Genomic DNA, 22,835 nt, shown 5'->3' with positions numbered 1-22,835 from the left:
GCAGCTCTAGCTTGGCTGCATTCCTTGCTACTCTTTTATAGATCGACGGGGTGAACGTTGTTCATGCAAGCCATGAACAGACAGTGCAGGTAATCAAGAAGGCAGGGGATGTCCTTGCTATGAAGGTAGTCAGGGCTGTAGTTACACATGAAAATGGAGGAAGCCATCTCTCTAATGGCTTAATGAATGGTTCCGCAACTCTTCCTCACCGAAAGATCCAAAAGGAAGAAGGTGACTTAACTATATGTTTTTAGGAGTTGTCTTCTCTGTTTGTGAAAATCGGGAATATTTAGTTTTGAAAAGAGGCATTGTTGTGTTGCAGGTTTTTGTTTTTGCTGATGAATTTCTAGATTAAAATTGAAATGAAGTTTTAAAATCATTTACAAAATAGCAGGTAGGCATGCAGGTAAAAATAGCAGGTAGGCAATGCTTTCTGTGTGGATACAAAAAATAATTAGCAGCAAAAATATAGCAATTAAAATGCTCCAATAACTTCAACTTTTAAATTTAAATACAATTCTCTCTTTTAATGCAGTCACCATAAATTAGAGTTAAACCATTTTTATACTTCTCAAAGAAGACAGCGTCAAGCGAAGATGTCAGTAAGCTACAAATGAAGATGTCACTGTTGAGTTATTTTACTCTTGTATAAGTATTTTTGTCATGTATAAATAGAGCTTTATTTTAAATAGGTCATTTAACTAATTTTTAGAACTTGATTCTAAATTAAAATTTGTGCAAATAATAGTGAAACTAATCTCAAAAGGTTAAAATACTTTTATTTCAGTAAGTACCCAAAATAAAAGTCAGCTTTCTGCATACGGCTTTGATATCACACAATATTAACAGCAGAAGTTGTTTGATCAGGTGTTTACTTTACAACTATAAAGTAAATTGACCCAATCAACGTATAGAAATTGTAATTGTTCAAATCAGATTATATTACATAAAAATACTGGGAATAAAATATTGCAGAGGACATGGGTATCTTTGGTAAACTCATCACTCATTATTTCCAACTGAGCTGCCTTTCATTGGAATAAAATGTATTATGTATATGTTTCTAACTCTGATAGCAAAAAGTGTTTAATGTATTGCGCTAGATTTTTTATTACTTGGAGGAAAATTGTATTTTTTAAAGCATTTTACTAAATTTGGCCTTGTCTAATGCAATGCTGACATCAACAAAAAGTGCACTAAGCAGGTGTCATTATTTGTTTTTCAATTAAAGTAAACTAATTGGATGTTATTATTTGCTATTTTACAATTAAAGTAGGTGCACAACTCCTAAATAATGGAGTTTGCTATATGTAGCTATTATCATCATAGGTGGTCTGTATTTTTAGCCCAGCAAGGCAGTTCCTCAGCAGTTCTCAATCGTAAATCTATCCCCGACACACCAAATGGAACATCGAAAGACGATGAAAAATCAGCCATTGGTGAGTATAAGATATCCTATTTAGTGAGGTTTGAGCATTTGTTCAGCGTAGAGTTTATAAATATCTTCATTGGTTATTTTTGTTGCCTGAAAACTGCTCAGTCATGGTATCGGCTTGAAAAGAATTTTAAATGGCATTTTATTAGTAGTTCAAGGTTTTTCAAATAATTTAACCGAACTCTGGTAGATTAAGAAAGAAACCACGCAGAAATACTCAACTGATCTTTCTATAGAACATCATAGATACTTTTACGGTTTTCATTTGAAATATCTGTTGGATGATTACGGCTTGATCTATTGACGTATGGTTTCTACAAGTTGCCTCGCTGAGTAGCCTTCGCAATCCGTCAGAGCCTCAGAATGGCGCACTTTACTGATATGACACCTGTAGATCTCAAATCACTTGTCATTTGCTTTTTTTACTACTCGCACCTATGGTGGCTGGTCGCAGTCATTTAGAAACCTCGTAATCTCAACCTGAGAATTATTACATCTCGCCCGAGATGTTCTTAATCTCGGGCCGAGAATACGCGACACATCTACCCGACATCGCGTAGACATTGTTCTTTCTTAAAGTTCACGAGTTCTCGACCTGAGATCATGAACATCTCAAGCGAGATGTAATAATTCTAAGGTTGAGGTTACGAGGTTTCTGAATGGCCGCGATCAGACACCATACGAACCAGAGAGACGAAGTTAACAGAGTTTATAATGTTGTTTAGTGCCTGTTGCCTTGCATCAAGTTTTTACTTTGTAAGTACGTGTTGCTAGTTTATTCTTCTAGCAGTGTGATAGAAACTTTAAAGAATTCTCTTTTTACCTTCCTTTGGTGATGCATTCTACTAGTAATAACAATAGCAATAACAGTAACATATCAATCATAATGTTGGTTTTGATACATATGCATATGACAGACCGAATGTGACTGTGTATGAGTACGTCTGGGTACATCTGGGTATGTCTGAGTATGTCTGAATACATCTCGGCATTTTGTGGTATGTCTTGGTAGGTTTAGGTATGTCTGGGTATATCTGGGTACATCTGCATATGTGCCTTCGTAAGTGTGACTGTGTTCAAGCGTGAATGGGTTGCTGTGAAACATAAATCTTTCTCTTGTTACCCTGGGATTGTCTTCTCTTTTATAATAGTTATAGTAGGCTGGTCCTGCTTTTATTCTTTGGTCAAGTTGGATTTTACTCAAGTATGTCAAACTTTATAAAGTGCTTTCACTGCTTCACGGATTTATGGCACCTGCTCATGACCTAACTTCCTTATGATATTAGTTCATGTTATCATGTGCTTTTGTGATCCTTTCTGCTATGCTTTACTCTAATTGATTGAAGATCCTTGCTTTTACAGTGTAGCTGTGTGCTTTATTTGCGCACCAGGGTGTGAATAGGTACTATAGTTACATTTTCATACTAAACACAATCAAATTCAATCAAATTTTCACTCTAACCCAAAACAACTTAAATTAGGTTTGTTTCCTGGTGCACACAAAAGCTATCACTTACTTTTTATGGTATTGTTTGGAATTAACCACTTGTTACCTATCTTGCTCATAAGAAAATACCTAAATTCAACAGCTACAACGGCTATCTTTTATCATTTGGAATCCAAAAAACTTGAGCAAGGAAAGACAAACCCTAGTCTTTGCAACCTGTAAAATCTTGTATGATGCACTTGTATGTGTGTATATGTATGTTCATGCATGCATGCTTGTGGGCGTTTTAAGGGAGGATTACTCTTCTAGCTGTAACGATTTCATCACAGAAGTTACATCACGGTCTAAGTGATATAGCTGCTTGTCTGTCTAGATAGTTCTGCTAGCAATGATGACTTAAACACGCTGCTTTGCAATGGTAGATGCCTTTAACAAGGGTAAGCGTAATTGCTCCTTTCTCAACTCTCTACCCTCTATTGTAAACAATTACGCCCACTTTCCGTTTTACTTGATCAAAATGCCATAGATTTTACATGTGTCCATCCTAAACTTTTCCCGTTCAATTATACTGACTGTATACCTAAAAGAAACACGTGAATAACCACTCCAAGTCGTAGTTTCATCGTTTGGTTCCTCCCAATGCATGCGTCATTCTATTTTTTCTTGTTGTATAAGATGCTCTAAAATGTAACCAACACAAGTGCACAAGTGATTGAATGCATACAAACTCTTCCTTATATTCTTAAAAACTTTTCTGCACCGTTTTAACATGCCTGAGACAGTATCACTTGATGAGAATGTGCAAAAAAACTAATTTGATTTCTTCTCAGTTGGAGCTATTTCGTATTTATTATTTTGTAGAGCAATTGGATGCCGCACTGGCCAATTATGACTCAGACAGCAGATCTTCAGGGTCTGGAGCCAATCAAACGAATAGTTCTCCTGTCAAGGTGACTATGAGAGAGCAAAAGACAGCGTCTATACGACAGCGTCCGTCTTCATCTCACTTTAATAGCATACAGGTAACAAACATCCTCTAAATCTGTTTGTATTCTGCAAGTTCTAGAGATGTGTTTACCCAAAGGAAGTTAATAAAGTGTATTTATCAGTATCTATCTATAACTTCTGATTATTATATATTAATAAAATTAACTATTCAAGTATTCAATTCAACGGATAATATGGTCACAGAAGGATTTCTCAAGTAAGAAACAAAGTTTTCATATTTATGGGCATTTAAGTTAAATAAATCAGTTTATTTAAACAGAACGCAGAACTTTTCATAAAATGCAGTGGAAACTTAAGGTCCACCAACATACTAGCCATACATAGCCTCATACAGTTCAATAGATCTATCAATAAATCTATCAGATAAAACGGCTATAGGCGTTGATGAAATCAATGATATACAGCCCAAAAGGATAGCCGACGGCTATCATATGGGCGGGGTTTAATGATGGAGCTCTATTAGGATTGTGCTAGCCTGGGTTTCAAAGCAAACACAACTCTCGCGGGGCGGTCGCGTTGCCTTGTTAGGTTTTAGAAAACACGAATCGCTGTTATCGTTTCATTAGCTTATTCAGCCAATAGACCCCGCGGGTCACAATAGCAAACATTGAATTTCTGCAATGTAGGGGTAATACCTAACCAAAATAATGTATCTATTCAAAATAAAACATTTCAAATTACCTACTTTTAGTAATTTTAAAATTAGTAAAGGTCGTAGTATATGCCTAAAGTTGAATATAATTACTCGAACAACGGCATTTTTTTTCTAGTTTTTGATTAATATTTTGCCACCCCTAATATAAAATGACAAAGTCTTTCATCGGTTTCACATTGTTTTACCTTGCCAATAAGATGGGACAGCAGGCAAAGCTGTGCAGTGTAGTTTTCATACTCAAAATCTAAATTCAAAACCGAATTTGAGCTATTTTACGATTGTGACTATTAATATTACGAATGCTTGTGAATGGCAACTGACTGATCATAACGGTGACAATATTGGGATACTATATTTATTTGACAACAAAATGAATTCAACAGATAAGTAAAATAACCACTATAGTTCATAGTATTCGTAAATTTACAAGGTGCTTTATTCAGCATATTTGTTTGTTCGGGTGCCGTGTTCGGGTCAATCCCAACAGAGCTTCATCATTAAACCCCGCCCATATGAGCGCCGTCGGCTATCCTTGGGGGCTGTATATCATTGATGAAATACACCAAAGCAATTGAAAATATTGAATCAAGTCAGCCAGTTTTTGAGATATTGTGATCCTTCTATTGGTGTGTTTAAAATGCCATATAACTAAACTTTTACATAAAACGATCAGTCCTTATGCTAAAAAACAAATACTCTCACAATAATGCACTGTAATTTACATCATTTATTTTACAGACCAAAAGCCAATAGTAACTCATTAATAAATATTACAGCTAATACAAAATACAATAATACATATGCATTATAAATGAAACTGTTTAAGATTAACTAAATGTAAACACTAAATTATATATAAAAATTAAATTAATAAAGTAATTAACATCAAAAAGAGTTTTTAATGGTTACTTTACTTTAGAGACACGTGAACAGAAGTGTAGTTTTGGTAATGCTATGGTCGGAAGGTAGACGTGTTGGTAGAAATACGCAGCGATGATTGATTCAATTTATTTTAACTTACATCGTTTCCAAATTTAATATTAGTAAACAAAAGCAGTTATAAAAAACCAAAAAGAAATTGTAATAATAGTCAAATAAGATATTTAATAAATTTAAACTATATGTCATGTAAATTAAAGTAAGTTACTTGATGTATTGTCATCCCTCGCTCTCTCTGCTATCAACCTTAGGTAGTGCTTAGCCTACACTTGCAATTATTCGTCTCTAACATAGAGCACAAATAAACCTTTTATTAGTTATCACTTTATTAATTAATTGTTTTATATAATACATTACTTTTATATATGATCACTTCAGGCATTTTTTATTGTTTTTTGGGCTCCAAAGTGAATTTAACTAGATACAATGTATTTTATATGAGCACTAAGTGAATGCCCAGCGTTGCACAAGTAATAGAATAATTACCTAATGAATTTGAGTGACTTACCTGGAAAGCTAGATCTTTACTAAAATCTCGCGTTTTGGGCCAGCCTAATAATCATTACGTGTAACAGTCAACAGCTAGTTGGTAATACCAAGCAAGTGCTTTAAGCGTATCTTAATCGATGTAATGACTATTTACTCAATGAACTCATTGTATTTTGTGTAGCTTAATGGTCAAGTTCGCCGCCTGGTAAATCTGGAGGTCCTGAGATCAAATTCAGTGTCATGCGGATTTTTCATTGCTAGATATTATTTGCTATAACTGGACACAGGGTTTTAACAAGAAGACAAACACTGAGATATATATGTAATTTTATTTACTCTAGTGTCATAGTTACTATTTACTGTTACTCCTACGTGTCATAGTTTTGACGTATGAAGCAAATATTGGAAAGGATTTTTCATATTGAGATCTAAATGTACAGATCAGCGTACATTTTCGATATTTATAAAAAAAATTGCTGTCTTGGCTAGCTGTTGTTGTCTTTCTGCTTTTTCATTGGTTGTACACATCTGCTTTGACAAGCTCTGACGATTGGTTGGTTTTCAAAGCAGATGCCATGTTGTAGGAGCTCGATGACATGTTTGCTGCTCCAGCACCACTTCCACCAGCTCAGCCTGCAAGTGATAAAGCTGAATCGCGAAAGCCGGGTTAGTTCAACTTTTGTGCTGAACCCTGAGTTTTACACCTATGGCTATGCTTTCTTTGGTTGAGTCTGGTCTCAGTTTTAGAGTCTGTCATTCAATTGTTTGTTTTAGTTTGGTTTTATTCACGCTAGTAAATGTAGTAACTAAAGCTTTAACAATTTTTTTGCGGAAAGTCAAATTGATTGTTTTACGCCCTGTTGTAAATAAGCCACACAACAATTTTTCTGCTGCCGGAAGAGCTTGCTATCAGGCTTTTCGTCTCTTGGATGGATCATTCCAGAAACATCTCTCATAGGTATGCATTGAAACTGCTACAAAGTTTATCAATAGTTTTATAAATGTGTGCGCAAAAGATTTGAAATAGTTTATTTTTGTTTAGCAGCAAAAACATCTTTGTTGACTAAAAAGGTTTAAAATTACCTTGAGAATGTGCCTCAGCGTTATGCATGGGTTATCTCCTAGCGTTATTCCTTATTCTCCTTAACAAAACTTCCTGAATGGGTTGATGTGGTAGCTATAAAAAATCGTTAAAAACCATCATAAATTAAACTGCTAGAGCTAGTAAGCATCTTAAATGCTTATCTCATGCGTACTGCCAGCGACCTTTGCTTTATCAGTTTTAGCTTTTGATGGGGTGACAATTTCCACTGTTATGATTTAGCTTACTGCTTGCTGCCTGAGCAACAATATCAAACAGACAGCCTTTATAGTCGATCATGGTCAATTCTCTTACAGCTAAAAGTCGAGTGAAGAAGTTTTGGAGCAAAGGGAAGGGCAGTGGTAAGCTCAGTGACAATAAGCAACTGAGCTTAAGCCAGCCCAACCTAGCAGCTTTAGACCGAGATGCTGAGGTTAAGCCGATAACTATGTATGAAATGAGCCTCGGCCATTCTGTAGATGGTAATGATTAGGTCCTCAGGCTATAATTCCCTTTCGTTGTCCCAATAATTAATTGCAGATGTCTCTAACCTTGTCTCCTTTGTGCTTTGCGTTGCGGCTTGATTTCTCATGATTTGCATGTCCTGTGGAATGGTCTAGTCAGTCTAGAAATATGCATCTTCAGCTGAACTGCTTCGACACGTATTTACTCAATTATTTTATGTAGTCTGTAGTCTAGTCACAATAACTAACAACAAGAGCTTCTGCATTCTATTTATATAGTTCTCTGGCTAACAATACTGCCTTAACAAGAGGAATGTAAATTTTGGTAAGAGTGGGCAACTCCCCATAATACACATCAACTGATGCTTGAGATGCATAAGCTTGCAGGAAAAAAATTATAATCAGCAACAATATTTTTCAATGTAGGTCTTCAAGATATTACACCCTCTGAAATTGGCTATTATTCCTATGAATGAAATGTTAGCCAACAAAAAGTCTTTTCTGTGAGAGCGCGACTCCAACTTTATTGAGCTTGCCACTTCGAACTTGTTAAACTGCAAGAAATCTTAATACTTTTATTGAAAAGTAGATATTGCTTCAAATCAGATATAGAGCATTGTTGAGTTCTGGAGAATACTTTACAAAATATTGCTTGTTGTTTGAGCCACAACATTCTCCAAAAATAAAAATAAATTCCCATCCCAGTTTTATCATAAAGCTTCTTAGGCTTCTTTAACCTTGGTAGAGGTTAAACATTATAAATATATTACCATATCTCTTCCTCAGAGAGCTATATTGTAAAAAGTTGAGTGATTAGCCATTGGAACTCATTAAAATGAGGTGCAAGGTTTTTGGCAGCTGTTAACAGGGATCGGTATGATGTCCATGTTGTTCTCTATTTTCCTCGTTTTCTCTTTGTAGTTTTTGTATTTGCTTCTCTGTTGTTGCATTTACTAATAACTGTAGAGAAGCATCATAATTGACAAGCCAAGCATTTTTTTTGTGCAGCTCGCGCTTTCTGTGTTTTTTTCTTGGGATGCTGCACAATATGGTAAAGATTTAAAAATTGTTTTCTTACGGTAGTTTTCTACCAACTACTTGCAGCGTTCCATCAATGTTTTCTAATTTTGGCCTTATCAAGGAGTGTTACAATATGTTATTATATGCAATATAATATAATATGTATATAATATATAATATGTATTTTGGAAATTGTAAATTCCAAGTTGAGTTCTTTTACACATGCTTGAAATCAAAAGAACTACACAGAAACCAGTTTTGTTTTGAAATCAATCACGGCTTTTGTGTGTGGAAGCATTTCCAGCTATTTTTTATTGAAACTAACAAGTTATGGGCTAAACTTATATCTTACCCAATTTTTTTCTTATTCTTAGCTTATATTTTACTAGCGGATGTTTTCAAAAGTCATTGATATATTTTTGTCTCCCCTCTCGTAGACGAGGGACGGGCCCTACAGGCTGACATCCCAAGAACAATGAGCGGAGATTTGTCGACTTTGCAGCGCAAATCTAATAACACAGGAGCAAGTTCAGCAGTGACTTCTATGCTCCCACCTCCTCCAAATTTCCCGGCACCAACTGCACCGGATGATGACAAGACTTCTACTGCATCAGGCAGCAGCAATCCAGGTAAAGGCAGCAATGCAGGTAAAGGCAGGACGAAGTTTGTGAATTCGTATTTTTGTTTTAGTTTGGCATGTTTCAAATTGGTAAATGTGTGATACACCATGGTGCCTTGAACCCTCTTTTATTCATAGACTCTTATTTGATTTATAACTAACCAACCAGTTTTTATTATAAAGAAAAACTTGTTTAATTCGCACAGATGTTCTTCAGACTGTTGAAATATTGAAATCTACACCTTAAATAAAAAAGTTCAAATTTTCATTGATTTCTTTGTTTAAAATTTAAAAATTTTAGGAATTTTAGCTCCTTCTAGTTTGCTAAAATGACATTAAACAAAATTAAAGTGCATGTCTCCGGGATGACGTTATGCTATATTTAATACAGCTCTGAAAAATTGGACAAATACATATAATAAGTGGGCAAATAGATCCTTTGATTTTTGATTGATTTGATTTCATTAGGTTTGAAATGTTTGGCACACATTATGAAAAATTAATATAACAGCACTTCACATAAACTATTGTAAAGGCTAAACAGCCTAGTTGCTAAGTAACAAGTAAACACGCAGTGTTAACATGCCTCTATTGCGTTTTTGGTGATGTGTGCTTGCTGTGCTCTTAAATGACCCCCTGCACGTGTCTCTAACAGGCTCCCACTCTGCGTACTACAAACCACTGCCTAATCCTCCAGAGAGCAAACGATTCCTTCCTAGAACCCCTCTTCCCACAGATAACACAGATACAATTAACTCTAGTCATGAGGCCTCATTGCCAGCTGGTTTTGGCACATTTCAGCGGGGAAAGACACCGCCCCCTCCTCCCCAACGAATGTCTAGCCATGATTATGCTATCATCACAGTGCCAGGTATTAAAATACTCTCCTGGCCTCTGCATAGCTTGCTGATTTTGGCCAAATTCAAGTGCAGCCTCTCTTCGCAGCTAATTCCATGTAGCTAAGATTTGTAACTGATAGCTGATGGTTGTCAAGATACACTTTCAATGGTGGAAGCGGTCAACGAGGCACCAGTCATGTGCTGCATGAAGCAGACATCTAACTAAATGTTCAGAATGTTTTTGGGAGTTTGACAGCAAAATGCAAGTTTTGAGTTCTGTTTCATTCAAGATATAACTTACCAGCAAAACTTGTACATATTACGTACTGGTGTTTCTGTTTCACAACACAAGGTTGACAAGAGCGAACCACCTTTGAAATTTAGAAGTTGTTTCCCCATGCAAATATTGTGCCTATATGAACCCCATTATCTGCAGTGATGTGATGCAACTATTATAGCAGACTAACATAGTTCCTATTCCATACTAGTAGATTATTGCTTAAATCTAATAGAATTGTCTATTTAAAAAACTCCCCTGGCTGTAAAAGTTAAAATTTGATCTCTGGTGTATGTGAGCCTTAACCTTTCACCAGCTTTAAAATTGAACCTTGAAACATTTTTCTGGTTTAAGATACATATATTTACCTAAAAGGTGTTATCTTTGCTGCTGTAAAAGGCACCATATTACATAAGTTACCTTAGAATTATATACAATAAGAATGAATGTATAAGTATTGCTTGTACCATATTGCATATATTCAATACAGCTGTCCAGCAGTTGTTCCCCTAATTGTGAGACTACTGCAGCACAAAGAGCTAAATAGTGCTTTTAGATTTAATCAAAGAGAAGACAAACCTCTCAAGTTGTTAGACTTGAGCCTGTCGCCCAGCGAATGCTTCTTACAACACCTTAGCTATTTCACATATTAATTGGTCTGTCTAGGGACTGCAGTCCGATCTGTGGGGGAAAATAAGACAACCACTTTTGAATCACCTAAACAGACAAGCACTTCTGTTACACCACCAGCAAATGATGCTGTGGTCAGCAGCCCTTTCAGTGAGGCTATCAGGAAGGCAGCAGCTGAGAGGGAGACAGATCGCTCAGCAAATAATGTGAGTAAACAGAGTTTTAAGGAAACCTAGTAACTCATTTAGATTCAATCAACTGCTGACCTCAACTAGTAATATGCACAGTCATTTTTTGTCAATCTAAATGCAAATGTTTAGGAAATTCATTCAGGTTTCCTTTGTAATTAAACATCATTCATTGTTTGAGCTGTTTGTAATTGTCTTAAGTAATCACTTTGATCTGCTAGAACATGTCATTGTTTAAAACCACTTAACCATATGTTTTAAACCGATTGTTTAAATCTAATTGCCACCGAAGGCAACATATAAAAACACTGTTTTACCTTTACCGATAGATGTACAGTGTATATTATTATTTACATTATACTATAATATTATCACATTATAGCATTATATTATATATAAACATGTATATGTACATATATATTATATATAAATATATATTGTATTACAATATATAATTATATTGAAATCTTTGATATGTATATATATATATATATATATATATATATATATATATATATATATATATATATATATATATATATATATATATATATATATATATATAAGATCATTATATTAAAGCACAATGTATAAGTACAGTAATACTTCAACTTACGAGTGCTCTAATGTACGAGAAACTTGAGATACGAGCCAGCTTTTAAGCAAGTTTTAGCACTAACATACGAGCAATGTTTGAGATACGAGCACGTGAGTCAGTTGCGAAGTATGCCGGAGGTGTTTTATGAGAACAGCATCACTCTGTATTTTTCAACTGCTCAGGTTATACTTTTGTACCGTGTTTTTGTGCGCAATTTTCAGTGCAGAATTATGTGAATTAAAAGTACGGTGCGTAGACCGAAAGTTTGCCAGTAAAATGAAAGATAATGAAAAGAAAAAGTAAATGATAACAATTGATATTAAACGGAAAATTATTGTAAAATATGCGAAATGTGTATGCGTGATTGAGCTAGCTCAGCAATATGACAGAAATACATTCACAATTATCAAACCGAAGGGTTATATTCAGGGCATTTAGTTTGCAAAAGGACTAACCATAGTTTCTAAACGACGCAGCGATCTTCATGACCGCTAATGGAGAGACTGCTCAGGCATTGGATAAAAGATAAACACTTGGCCGGTGACAGCGGAACTGAAACGATGTTTCAATAAAGGCGAAAAGGCTGGTGGTTAAAAGGCCTATGGGAAAAGGCCGGTGCTATCTATAAAAATTATAAAAATAGACTTTCGGACAAGTTGGCTAGTGGTCGTGCATTAACCCTTTGTGACGACACCAGTGTTCGTTCTTATCGCAACACGTTGAAAGGGCGACAAAGGCAAACGTCCTTAGATAGGTTTATTTTAAAACGGCCAGCTAGTTGTGAAAGCGAAACAAAGGAAAAATTAGCTAACCAGCGAGAAACTTCCAACTATGAACGCCGAAGAAATTTTAATTACGTTAAGTTAAAAATGAAAGTTTGCTTTTAGGTTTGCTTTTAAGTTTGTTTTTTCAGACTTTGATAAAATCCAAATTTATCAAATTCAACTGTTGTAATGAAGGATAACACTTATATTTCCCTCCCTGGCAAATGCTAGCGTTAGCTGCTACTGTATGTATTTAATTTTACATTTTAATTAATCACATTTCCTTGCATTATTTTTTATTTGTTGCTTTTTGAAAGCATGTGGTAAGTTAGGACAATAACCAACATGTTTTTTTTTGTGACAATATCTTGTTTTGAGTGTTTTATTTGCATTTTTTAGAGTATAGAAACCAATCAATATATATTTAATTGTTCTATATATAAATAAATTGCACCAACATGCGAGTAAATTGATATACGAGCTCAGTCTCAGAACGCATTAAGCTTGTAAGTCGAAGTATGACTGTATATATTATATGTATAGATCAAAAATCATTATATTAAACTATTCTATATAATGCATTATAACGCATATTTATATCGTTATATTACAATATATTATACGGTAGTTGCTTCTACAGCGTAAATAATCCGTTCCAGGAACGTTTAAGTTATTCATGTTACATTTACGGATTTTACATTATAAGAACAGTAAATTACGTGTAAATTGCCTATTCTGTTCCAAGATCTTTCCAAACTCATCCCTTTGGCCATACAGAAAGAAAAAACTAATCTTAACATTTTAATTTGTTGGCTGTATTATAACTGTAATATTATTAGTTTGCATCGACAGCTTGTCTCCTTTTTCTTATAAATTTTACTGGTTTGGTAGACTATGATTACGGTAATTTTACAATAAATTGATGGGAACGCACATCAACGGCACATCAATGTGTTCTAAACATCAAAGTCTATTCTGGCTAGTAAACTAATAACAAATATTTTATTCGTCTACAATATAGGAAATTGAAAAATCTTTTACTACAAAGAGAGTGGTACTACCTGTTCGCCGTGTATCTGTATCCTGTGGTCAAGGTTAGGATAAAAGATAACTTTCGACGATACTCCAACTCATGGCATTCAGGGTGGTAGACCGACGCTGTAACACCTGCACCAATCGATTGCCTTTTAAGTTATTGTGAACAATTCCGCAGCTATCCTATTCTCTGTTTTGTCAAAACATCTGACAGTATATAACGACAAACTAGAATGTCATGGAAGTTGTATATATAATAGATATAATAATATCACGTAATAATAATAGATAACGCTATAAACATGTTGTTTTCCATCGAAATTCCATTCCGTCGGTTACCATTCAAATTGAATTTGAGAACTCGTCCGACTTGACACTTAACATTACAGGGAATTTTTTATGTAGTAGGATGCAAAAACTTCACATAAATTTTTTATTTAAACTGGAATTTACATTATAGGAAATATAAGTTATATCAGCGTCTACTGCATATAATATATACAATATTATGTATACTACAATTTATGATATGTTACGTTTATATAACTAGATCTTTAATCTGATTGTGAAACACTATAATACTTGAAATGAATAACTATTATCAGTTTACACAGTTGTCTAAAGGTTGCTGCAGTACAAACGCTCCAGGTCAACTGCAACTTCGTAAAGGCTATAAACTTTGTGAGAGAGATACAAAGAAAATACGGTTTGCATACAATCTTTCTTCCATTCAGTCATAAGTGTAGGACCTCGTATTGTAGAACACAGCGGAAAGCACTAATGACATCTATGCGGCAGTGCAGAAGCGTCAAGCAAGACTGGCAAGCGCAGACACCAACAGTCATGTGACTACTACAAGCTCAGCTCCCAAAGCAGGTATTTTTAATGCTTTACCCGCTATTATTTTCTCCCATTTCTACTTATGGAATTCAATCAAAAGTTTGTTTGGTTTAACTTTTGGCTCAGTAAATCAAGATAGGCGTGACATGTTTATTCACTGGTAGACTAGTCAACAAGATAAGTTTGAATGACAATAGAGAGCAAATGAAAAAATATTTTTTGGCAAAATTAATTGATCAAAAATTACTAAGCTTGTAGACAGAGTTTCTATGTTGTGGCGTTAGTTGTTATGGGGAGAACAACTCCAATTATTCATTTTTATTACTAATCACCATCTATGTATTTTAGGTGGAGGTGTGAGTGTGGAGGATCAGCTGAAAATGGCTGTCGCGAAGCGAAGAACAGTTATTGAACGACAGGACACCACTGACAGCGACCGTAGCAGTTCGCACACACCAGGTAGAACGCATTAAATCCATTTTCTGGATAGGTGAACATCAATGTTGAAAACCTATTGAACTATGTGAAACAATGTATTAACACCATGTCGTGCAGTCTTTCTCATTTAGTCACAAAACCTTTTGGCTATTCGAAGGACTAGTCTGCTTATAATTGGCTACAATGTATATACTTGTTTAGAAACAAATGAAATAGTATCTACTATCTTAACCAGTTACTTGTTGATGCATGCATTAACTTTTTATGGCAGTTACCCAATGAAATTTAATTGTTACTAATCGTACATTTAGAAAAATTGCATAAAATTGAGCAGGGAACTTGTCCAGTTATGCTGTTGAATAACCTACCTGCATCTTTTCTGACCATTTCAATTATATAATTCTTTCAACGAATTTGTAACCTTCTAAAAGAAAAATTTGTTTGTGGTTTATCGGTGAAGTTTTTTAGTCCAGGTCAAATCTAACTCTTGCTTGAATACATTACTGTCTATTGTTTTTAACTTAACTCTCCTTAGCAGGAAGCAATTCTTATTGGTAAAACAGATCGTGATTGGTCGAGGAATTTTGTAAACAATAGCTGCACATGTCAGTATGCATACATCGTCAAATGGCTTGTTGCAGCAATAAATGTTTTCACATTGCTATCAAGACTAGTGCTTCAAATGATCTGAAACTTGGTGATGATAAGTAAAGAATTATGTCTCGCATCGTTGTACTAACAGATTGTTACCCATGAACAATAGTCTTTAAAAAATGCTCTAGGAGCAGTGAATTGCACGGCTTGAAAATCAACTAGGCAAACAGTGTTTGCTTGGAACTGTTATAAAAACCTTTGTATAAAAACCTTTGAAAAAGATCTTTGTAGAATTTACACACTATGTGCTCTAATAGTAATTCAGTTAGAGCATTTAGTTTTATTTCTTCTTGTCGCATATTTGTGTTTGTCACAGCTAAAGCATATTAATAAATTAGCATTATGGTTTCAGAGAGGACACTAGCACCAAACAAGAGCAGTGGTCTTACCAAATCAGAGAGCACCAACTTCAGGGAATTAGCTGAGCAGAAACGACAGCAATTCTTAAAGAAGAAAGCAGATTCAAAGTAAGTGCTACATTCTAGAACACTTTAGCACATTCTAGAACACTCTGACACATTCTAGAACATTCTGGCACATTCTAGAACACTCACTCTGGCACATTCTAGAACATTACATTTTGGCACATTCTAGAACACTCTGACACATTCTAGAACATTCTGGCACATTCTAGAACATTCTAGCATATCTGGGACCTTCAGTTGGCATAGCTAGCAAAGCACAAATAATGTTATAAGCCAATGCTTATCTGTTGGGGTTATCTAAATCACCAGCTAAAATACGGAGTATGTTTTGTCCTAATTTTGAAGTAAGGATTGTGTTATAGCAGCTGTTCTCAGCTTATGACCCATAAAGCTGTCTCATATGACCCACTCTTATGCAGTTCATTGAAACCACAAATTATAGTTAAAATATTATAATAACTTTTATAAGGGAGACGAGGTACCATAATTTCGCCACATAGTCTCCATCTCCGTAATATTTCAGAAGCTATGCACAAATTTCTTTTTAATCCTATTCTTATTTTTGGCGGTAATATCTACCCACTGCGCTGTCTTTTGCTAAATACCTTTGAGGCAGATGCCTCTGGGTCAGATGAGTCGAACTTTAAGCAAACACTGAAAGCAAACACTATTCGCCTTAAATTTTTGATGTGTTTTTGCCTAAAATTTCGCCTCAAGATTTTACCCATGTTGGTTATGTAAATTTCAAGTGCGGCCCTCGTAAAAAAAAAGGTTGAACACTGCTATGTTATAGCATTTGCGCTACAAGCCTTACAACAGTAGTTATTACCCTATAATAATGTGCTATTTGATGTGTTACAGAGATCAGCTGTTACCTCCCCCGTCAGCTGCCTCCAGTACTCCTAAACTCTCAGACAGTTCTACAGAAGAGAGCCTTTCAGAGCTGCAGAAGATCATGAGCAGGCTGTCAGTGGCGAAGGCAGATGAGCCGAATAATAACACCAAAAAGGTGAGAATAGCCCCAATCAGCCGATTAACTCTTTCGCTACCAAATTAATTTTTTCACCGGAGCATAGTTAAGTATTTGGTAAAACCTAATATTTGACAAAAGTGCGAGTAAATTGTCATAATTTTTGAACCACACAGTTTATGAAAAATACTTTCCTACCAAATCAATCGGTATAAAACTTTACATTAGCTGATGCACTAAAAATTACAAGAATGAGCTGCGACATTTTTCTGTCCATTCTTGCTATTACCGTGAGCATGTCAAAGTCAGACAAGTTTTTGATATTATTATAGCTTATGGCAATATTATTACTGCTAAACATAAAATAATCACTCTAAGTGGTACCATTGTTGAATAAAAATAGATCTAAAATTAGTGAAGCCTTCGTAGCTGTAATACGTCAAACAAGACGGGGCATTGTGAAGAAAAAATTGCGATAAAAAATAGTTTCTGCAAAGCGTAACTAAGCTCACGGTGGGCTGTAAACATTTTTTATTGGCTCAACTCGAGCAGATGATTGTTTCCTTTTCTTTATGCCCAAACACGACAAATTAATTAATTACTCATTAATCAGAAATATTTTGTACGAATCCTACTAAAGCCGCACCACACGATTCTTGGGCATACGCAAATGTTGTGCCAAGTCGCACTAAGACACAGAATGGTATGCAAAACTTAATGAACCAAAGCATTACAAGCATTACAAATCACAACCCCATTATTTTTACATGGAGTAAATCTGGTGCACTGTGAGATATAATTAAACCAATAAAGTCAGACTACATTGCTGTGGATCTCATGTGTTCATTTGTTTTTAGAAGATCCCACCTCCAGTGGCACAAAAAAAGCCTGAAAAGCCCACTTCACCGACACTTTTACAGGACCATCTCTCACCTGTTGAGGAGTTTCCTCCTCCTCCACCACCTCATGATTTTGGTTCTGATGCTTCTGATGTCATTATTCCCCCACCCAGTTTTGAGATATCCAGCCAGTTTGATTCACTGACTCCACCTCCACCCCTTTCACCACCTTCCCATTCATCTTATTCGAACAAATCTGAGCCGGTACATCACCATGTAAGTAGTCTCAGCAACAATTATCTCCTAACACATCAACCTTGATGACTACCCGTTCTTACAATAGACTCCTAGCTATGATACTGGTAGGCAAATTTCTATGGTACAATTTTTATACAAAATTTATAGGATTTCCTCGCTGACCTTGAGACAGTACCTGTTATGTAGCTTTCATCAGTTCATCACTTCCATAGTACCTGATTACAAACTTATACTATAGCTGTCAATTACTGGGCTTGTTTCTAGTTTATTTTAGTAGCATTAACAGTCATAAAAGTGTGTGTTTAAATGAGCTAGGGATTTAGCTCTTTCAGAAACAAGATATGTAAAAGTGCAGCAACCATTTTGTATACATTTACTTGGGAATGAGCACTACGCCGCCAGTCTTGTTACAATGTGCCCCATGCATTTTTGTTTTATAAAATCTGAATCGGTTATTGACCAGATTTAATTTGCTGTCACAGGTCTAAAAGGACATTTGACTGCAGAGAAATTATTTGTCTAGAAGCAACAATAAAAAGTAGACAACTCCTATTTTCTCTCGCCTTGCGCGGAATAAGTATCAAAGGCATTTAATAATTTATTAAGTAGTTTACTGTTGTTTCTGATATTTAATAATATTCATAATAATAGTTATAATAATTCATAATGAATTAATATAATTAATTTATATAATTAATGACTAATATACAATATTCATGTGTAGAACATCGTTGGCTTTCAATTGATGTGCATATTGTCATAATCTAATAGATACTTAAACTAAGAATTATTTTTTTCTAAAAGAGCGATGTCTGTTCGTCTGTTCGTCCCAAGTTAAATTAGGAGCATTACGAAAGAAATTGCACTGCGCAGGAGTCGATCACAGATATTCAGATTTCCAGTCAAGCACACTGTCAACTGCACCAATCAATCACCTTGATGTACTACAGAATAATTATGCATATGTTTATTACACAGGATGATCTCTCACGGGGCAATAGACTGTCAGCATACTAGTAACAAATAATGTTCCCATAGCAAAGATCACCGCTTTATCTTAACAAAGTGCTTCTTCGTGCTGATTTTTCAGTTCTTGCAATGTTGAAGGCTAATTTCGATAATCGATAAGTGCCCCTTGGTCAAAGACCTGCAGTTAAATGTTGTTCATCAACAATTGGCCAAAAGGAGATAATTAAACATTTAGATTACCTGACTGTTTTTGTTGAATATTTTCTGTTTAGATATTTGCGCAAGAATAGTTACTAGGCTGACATCTATAATCTTTGCAGGATGCTGACAATCACAGCGTCACATCCAGTGCAGGAAGTGACACAATATCCTCAGTCTCCCAAGATGGCAACAGGTTCTCTGTAGCGACATCTGGTTATGGTTCTGACCCTAACCGAACCGCAAAATTCTCTTTCTCAGGTACGCTAGAACAAATGTCGCCATTTTCAAATTATGGAGCATTTTGGACTACAGCCCAACCCTCACTACTCTACCTCTACTCTCTACACATATTTGTCTAATTGTAGGTAAGAATGTGGAGGTGTGGACCGGAGAAGAGGTAGGCGAGTGGCTCGAGTCAATTGGTCTCGGAGAGTACAAGACAGTTTTCGCCGAGAATTGTATAGAAGGAGAGACATTAGTGAGCATGACCAAAGCGGACATTAAAGAGCTCGGCGTCGAGAAAGTTGGCCACAGAGTTAAACTAGACAAAGAGATTAAAAAGATCTTACCTGAGAGTAATTCATAATTCCTAACGTATGCTTAACAGAAATATATTCTTTTAGTTTTTGATAGGCTTGATATTTGGCCCATTTTCTATTTATGTAATTTTATAGCGGAGTGATATTGGCAAAATAATACTAATATGCATGGAGTACTATATTGTTAACACTACCCTATTTAGAGCTTGCGTTTACGGCTAACCGCTGGTGCACTATGGGTAATCATAAGCAACTTATTGAACATGCATTAACAAGCCGAAAACAGAGAAAAAATCTCTCCATTGTATGGCAATATTTTTTTGTAAAGACATTGTGATGTGTCATAATTTTTATCAATAAATATTTAATGAATAGCAAACACAAAACTAGTATAATTTTTTTTGCACATACTCGGACTTCAATTGTAGCTGCAAAACCTTTGACGGATTAGAATTGTGTTATTATGTAATATAAATGCCTTCTTGCCAGTTTACATGTGTGAGAATGTTTCTGACTAAAATAGTTTTACAGCATGTTTTGAGTACGTCACATTGAAAATTCATTCACCATTATCTATAGTATAAGAAGAAGCAGATCAAGAGGACAAGGTCATAAATCCCAGCCAATGATGTCCAGGTTAATTGAACCACAAAAATAAGATACTGCACGTTGCTGCTATTTATTGTGTGCATTTTCTTGCTAGATTTAAAATTTTATCCTGGCATTCATGAGCAAATACAAAATAAAATATATGCCAATAGAGCCGCGTAGGACTAGACTTTTATTGCAATAGCCGATGTGAATACGGGATATAGAGACAGACTGTTTCTCTTTAGACATCATCTTGGGTAAGTCTGGGCACATCTTTTTTTCTGAAAGCTTTTATTGCGGTCATTTTTTGTCGATTTTAATCTTCAAATATCTTGACCATGAAATTGCCTAAAGCAACAAATCAACTGATAGAAAAAATTGATACTTTCTGTTATTCAACTAAAATTTGAAGCAATCAAATCTTTAGCAATATTAATGAACTAAAAGGGTTTCCCCAAGACCTCATAAACTGAGTTAATAAAACACTTACATGTACAACTTACTCAAATTCTGGTGAAGAACTACTTGACCATCTGTATTACACAGCGTATTTATCGTTGTTCAAGAGTAGTTTAAAAAAACTGTTTTTAGAGTTATTTTAATTTTGGCATTGAATATATTTGTGAGAAGCAAAACATTGACATCAAAAGGAAACAAAGGCTAGCTTACTAAACATCAAAAGGAAACAAAGGCTAGTTTACTAAACATCAAAAGGAAACAAAGGCTAGTTTACTAAACATCAAAAGGAAACAAAGGCTAGTTTACTAAACATCAAAAGGAAACAAAGGCTAGTTTACTAAACATCAAAAGGAAACAAAGGCTAGTTTACTAAACATCAAAAGGAAACAAAGGCTAGTTTACTAAACATCAAAAGGAAACAAAGGCTAGTTTACTAAACATCAAAAGGAAACAAAGGCTAGTTTACCAAACATCAAAAGGAAACAAAGGCTAGTTTACTAAACATCAAAAGGAAACAAAGGCTAGTTTACTAAACATCAAAAGGAAACAAAGGCTAGTTTACTAAACACTAAAATCTTATGTTGTGTTCATCAACAATATTTAGATATTTGTTTACTTGTAATAGTTTTGTGAGATTTGCAGCAAGACTATCCACAAAATCCGAAAGCCTTCATACAAAGGCTAGTATAGCCACTTAGTATTAGCTAACTTTAACTAACTGTTAAACTGTTAACAATTAGGAAGGCTTGGATCTTTACAGAGGAGTGTGTGGTACTTCATTTCACAATTTCACTGATGCTAACACTACATCAAAGTCACCGTGAAGTCTAAAATTACATAGCAAAAATCACACCAATGTAAAATCCTGCAAGAATGCAACAATGTCACAACAAATCTACTGTCAGAATTTTGTTGTGTTTGACTTAGTTTTTTTTGGCTGCTGAAAACAGTCATTGTGTTTACAAGGATACAGTTTTAATTCATTCCAGGGTTGGCGACGCATGGCGAAAATATTGTATTAAAAGGTATAGAAGCCTTAGTAATTATATAACGCAAACATCCCCTGATAAAATTCATCAAAATTTTTTACAAGTACTGTAGGCCTATATATTAACCATTAGTAACAAAATAGTATGTTACACTTAGTAACTATGGTTACCTAAAGTAGTTCTAGTATATTTAGTGTGTATATTCGTTATGATCTCCTTTAAAATGTAAGGTTGCAATATGCTATGTGCAATACGCACTGTAGAGAGTTCTTACCTTCAAAACAGGCGTACGTATAAAATAACCTTTGAACTCTCTTTAAATAAGTTCAGCTTACTAAACACATTTAAAGCTAAGTTTTAGTATGTATTTTTAGCGACTTTACTAAATTTTAACTTTTGATCTCTAACACTTTATCACCTATTAATTTTTGGCTTTATTTTCAATATAATTTTAGCCAATTCCATTAAAACCTTTTTCATCTTAACTCGTCAGGAAAGACCGAATGATGCTATATTTGTAATGAAGTGAATTTGTGCTAGTAGATTAAATGAAGTTGTCTGACCACTGACCTTCTGGTTGAAGGGATTGCAACTCCACTTTGCCACTGGTGTCAAGCGAAAATATTACTGTTTCACACACAATAGTTGCTGAACTGATAGAAACTGGTCAACGTGTTTTTTTGAATTGTTGAGAAAAATTGTTCAGTGAGCAGTATTTTGGCGTCTTTGTAAATTTTACCCACATAATAAGGACACCGACTGCCAAATTTGAACTCAGGCGAAAATTTTGTTGTAATTGTATGGTGAAATAAGACTCATATGGTGAGATGGAAAAATCATCATGTTCCACTTTGTAAAGGGTAAAAATTGTATATCAGGGTAATCGTATCCTGAGAGTGCCCAGTATGTCTATTATAGTAGTGCACGGTATGTCTGTTATAGTAGTGCACAGTATGTCTATTATAGGAGTGCGCTGTATGTCTATTATACTAGTGCTCAGTATATCTATTATAGTAGTTCACGGTATGTCTATTATAGTAGTGCACAGTATGTCTGTTATAGTAGTGCACAGTATGTCTATTATAGGAGTGCGCTGTATGTCTATTATAGTAGTGCATGGTATGTCTATTATAGTAATGCTCAGTATATCTATTATAGTAGTTCACGGTATGTCT

General features: G+C 35.0%; 1 protein-coding gene across 4 annotated transcripts in view; it reads left to right on the top strand.

Annotated features, from left to right (window-relative positions):
• LOC137408207 (protein shank-like) overlaps positions 1–20,007 on the top strand; it is a 123,406-nt gene extending 103,399 nt beyond the window's left edge. Inside the window, exons 16-30 of one of the 4 annotated variants that reach the window (XM_068094616.1) lie at positions 42–231; positions 1,347–1,439; positions 3,744–3,904; positions 6,558–6,639; positions 7,372–7,536; positions 8,976–9,185; positions 9,813–10,028; positions 10,940–11,109; positions 14,250–14,364; positions 14,677–14,787; positions 15,773–15,887; positions 16,707–16,854; positions 17,676–17,930; positions 19,202–19,340; positions 19,448–20,007. In XM_068094616.1, the coding sequence (XP_067950717.1) occupies positions 42–231; positions 1,347–1,439; positions 3,744–3,904; positions 6,558–6,639; positions 7,372–7,536; positions 8,976–9,185; positions 9,813–10,028; positions 10,940–11,109; positions 14,250–14,364; positions 14,677–14,787; positions 15,773–15,887; positions 16,707–16,854; positions 17,676–17,930; positions 19,202–19,340; positions 19,448–19,668 (2,391 nt within the window). In that variant the 3' untranslated portion in view covers positions 19,669–20,007. Of the gene's footprint in view, positions 1–41; positions 232–1,346; positions 1,440–3,743; positions 3,905–6,557; positions 6,640–7,371; positions 7,537–8,975; positions 9,186–9,812; positions 10,029–10,939; positions 11,110–14,249; positions 14,365–14,676; positions 14,788–15,772; positions 15,888–16,706; positions 16,855–17,672; positions 17,931–19,201; positions 19,341–19,447 lie in introns of all 4 variants that reach the window. The other 3 variants (XM_068094615.1, XM_068094617.1, XM_068094618.1) reach the window with 3 other exon arrangements.
• Positions 20,008–22,835: the final 2,828 nt, after the last annotated feature.

Source organism: Watersipora subatra, chromosome 11 (genome assembly GCF_963576615.1).
Source record: "Watersipora subatra chromosome 11, tzWatSuba1.1, whole genome shotgun sequence".
In the NCBI taxonomy this organism is placed as follows: Eukaryota; Metazoa; Bryozoa; class Gymnolaemata; order Cheilostomatida; family Watersiporidae; genus Watersipora; species Watersipora subatra.
Note: the sequence above shows the minus strand (reverse complement) of the source record. Positions and strands in the feature narration are given on the sequence as shown.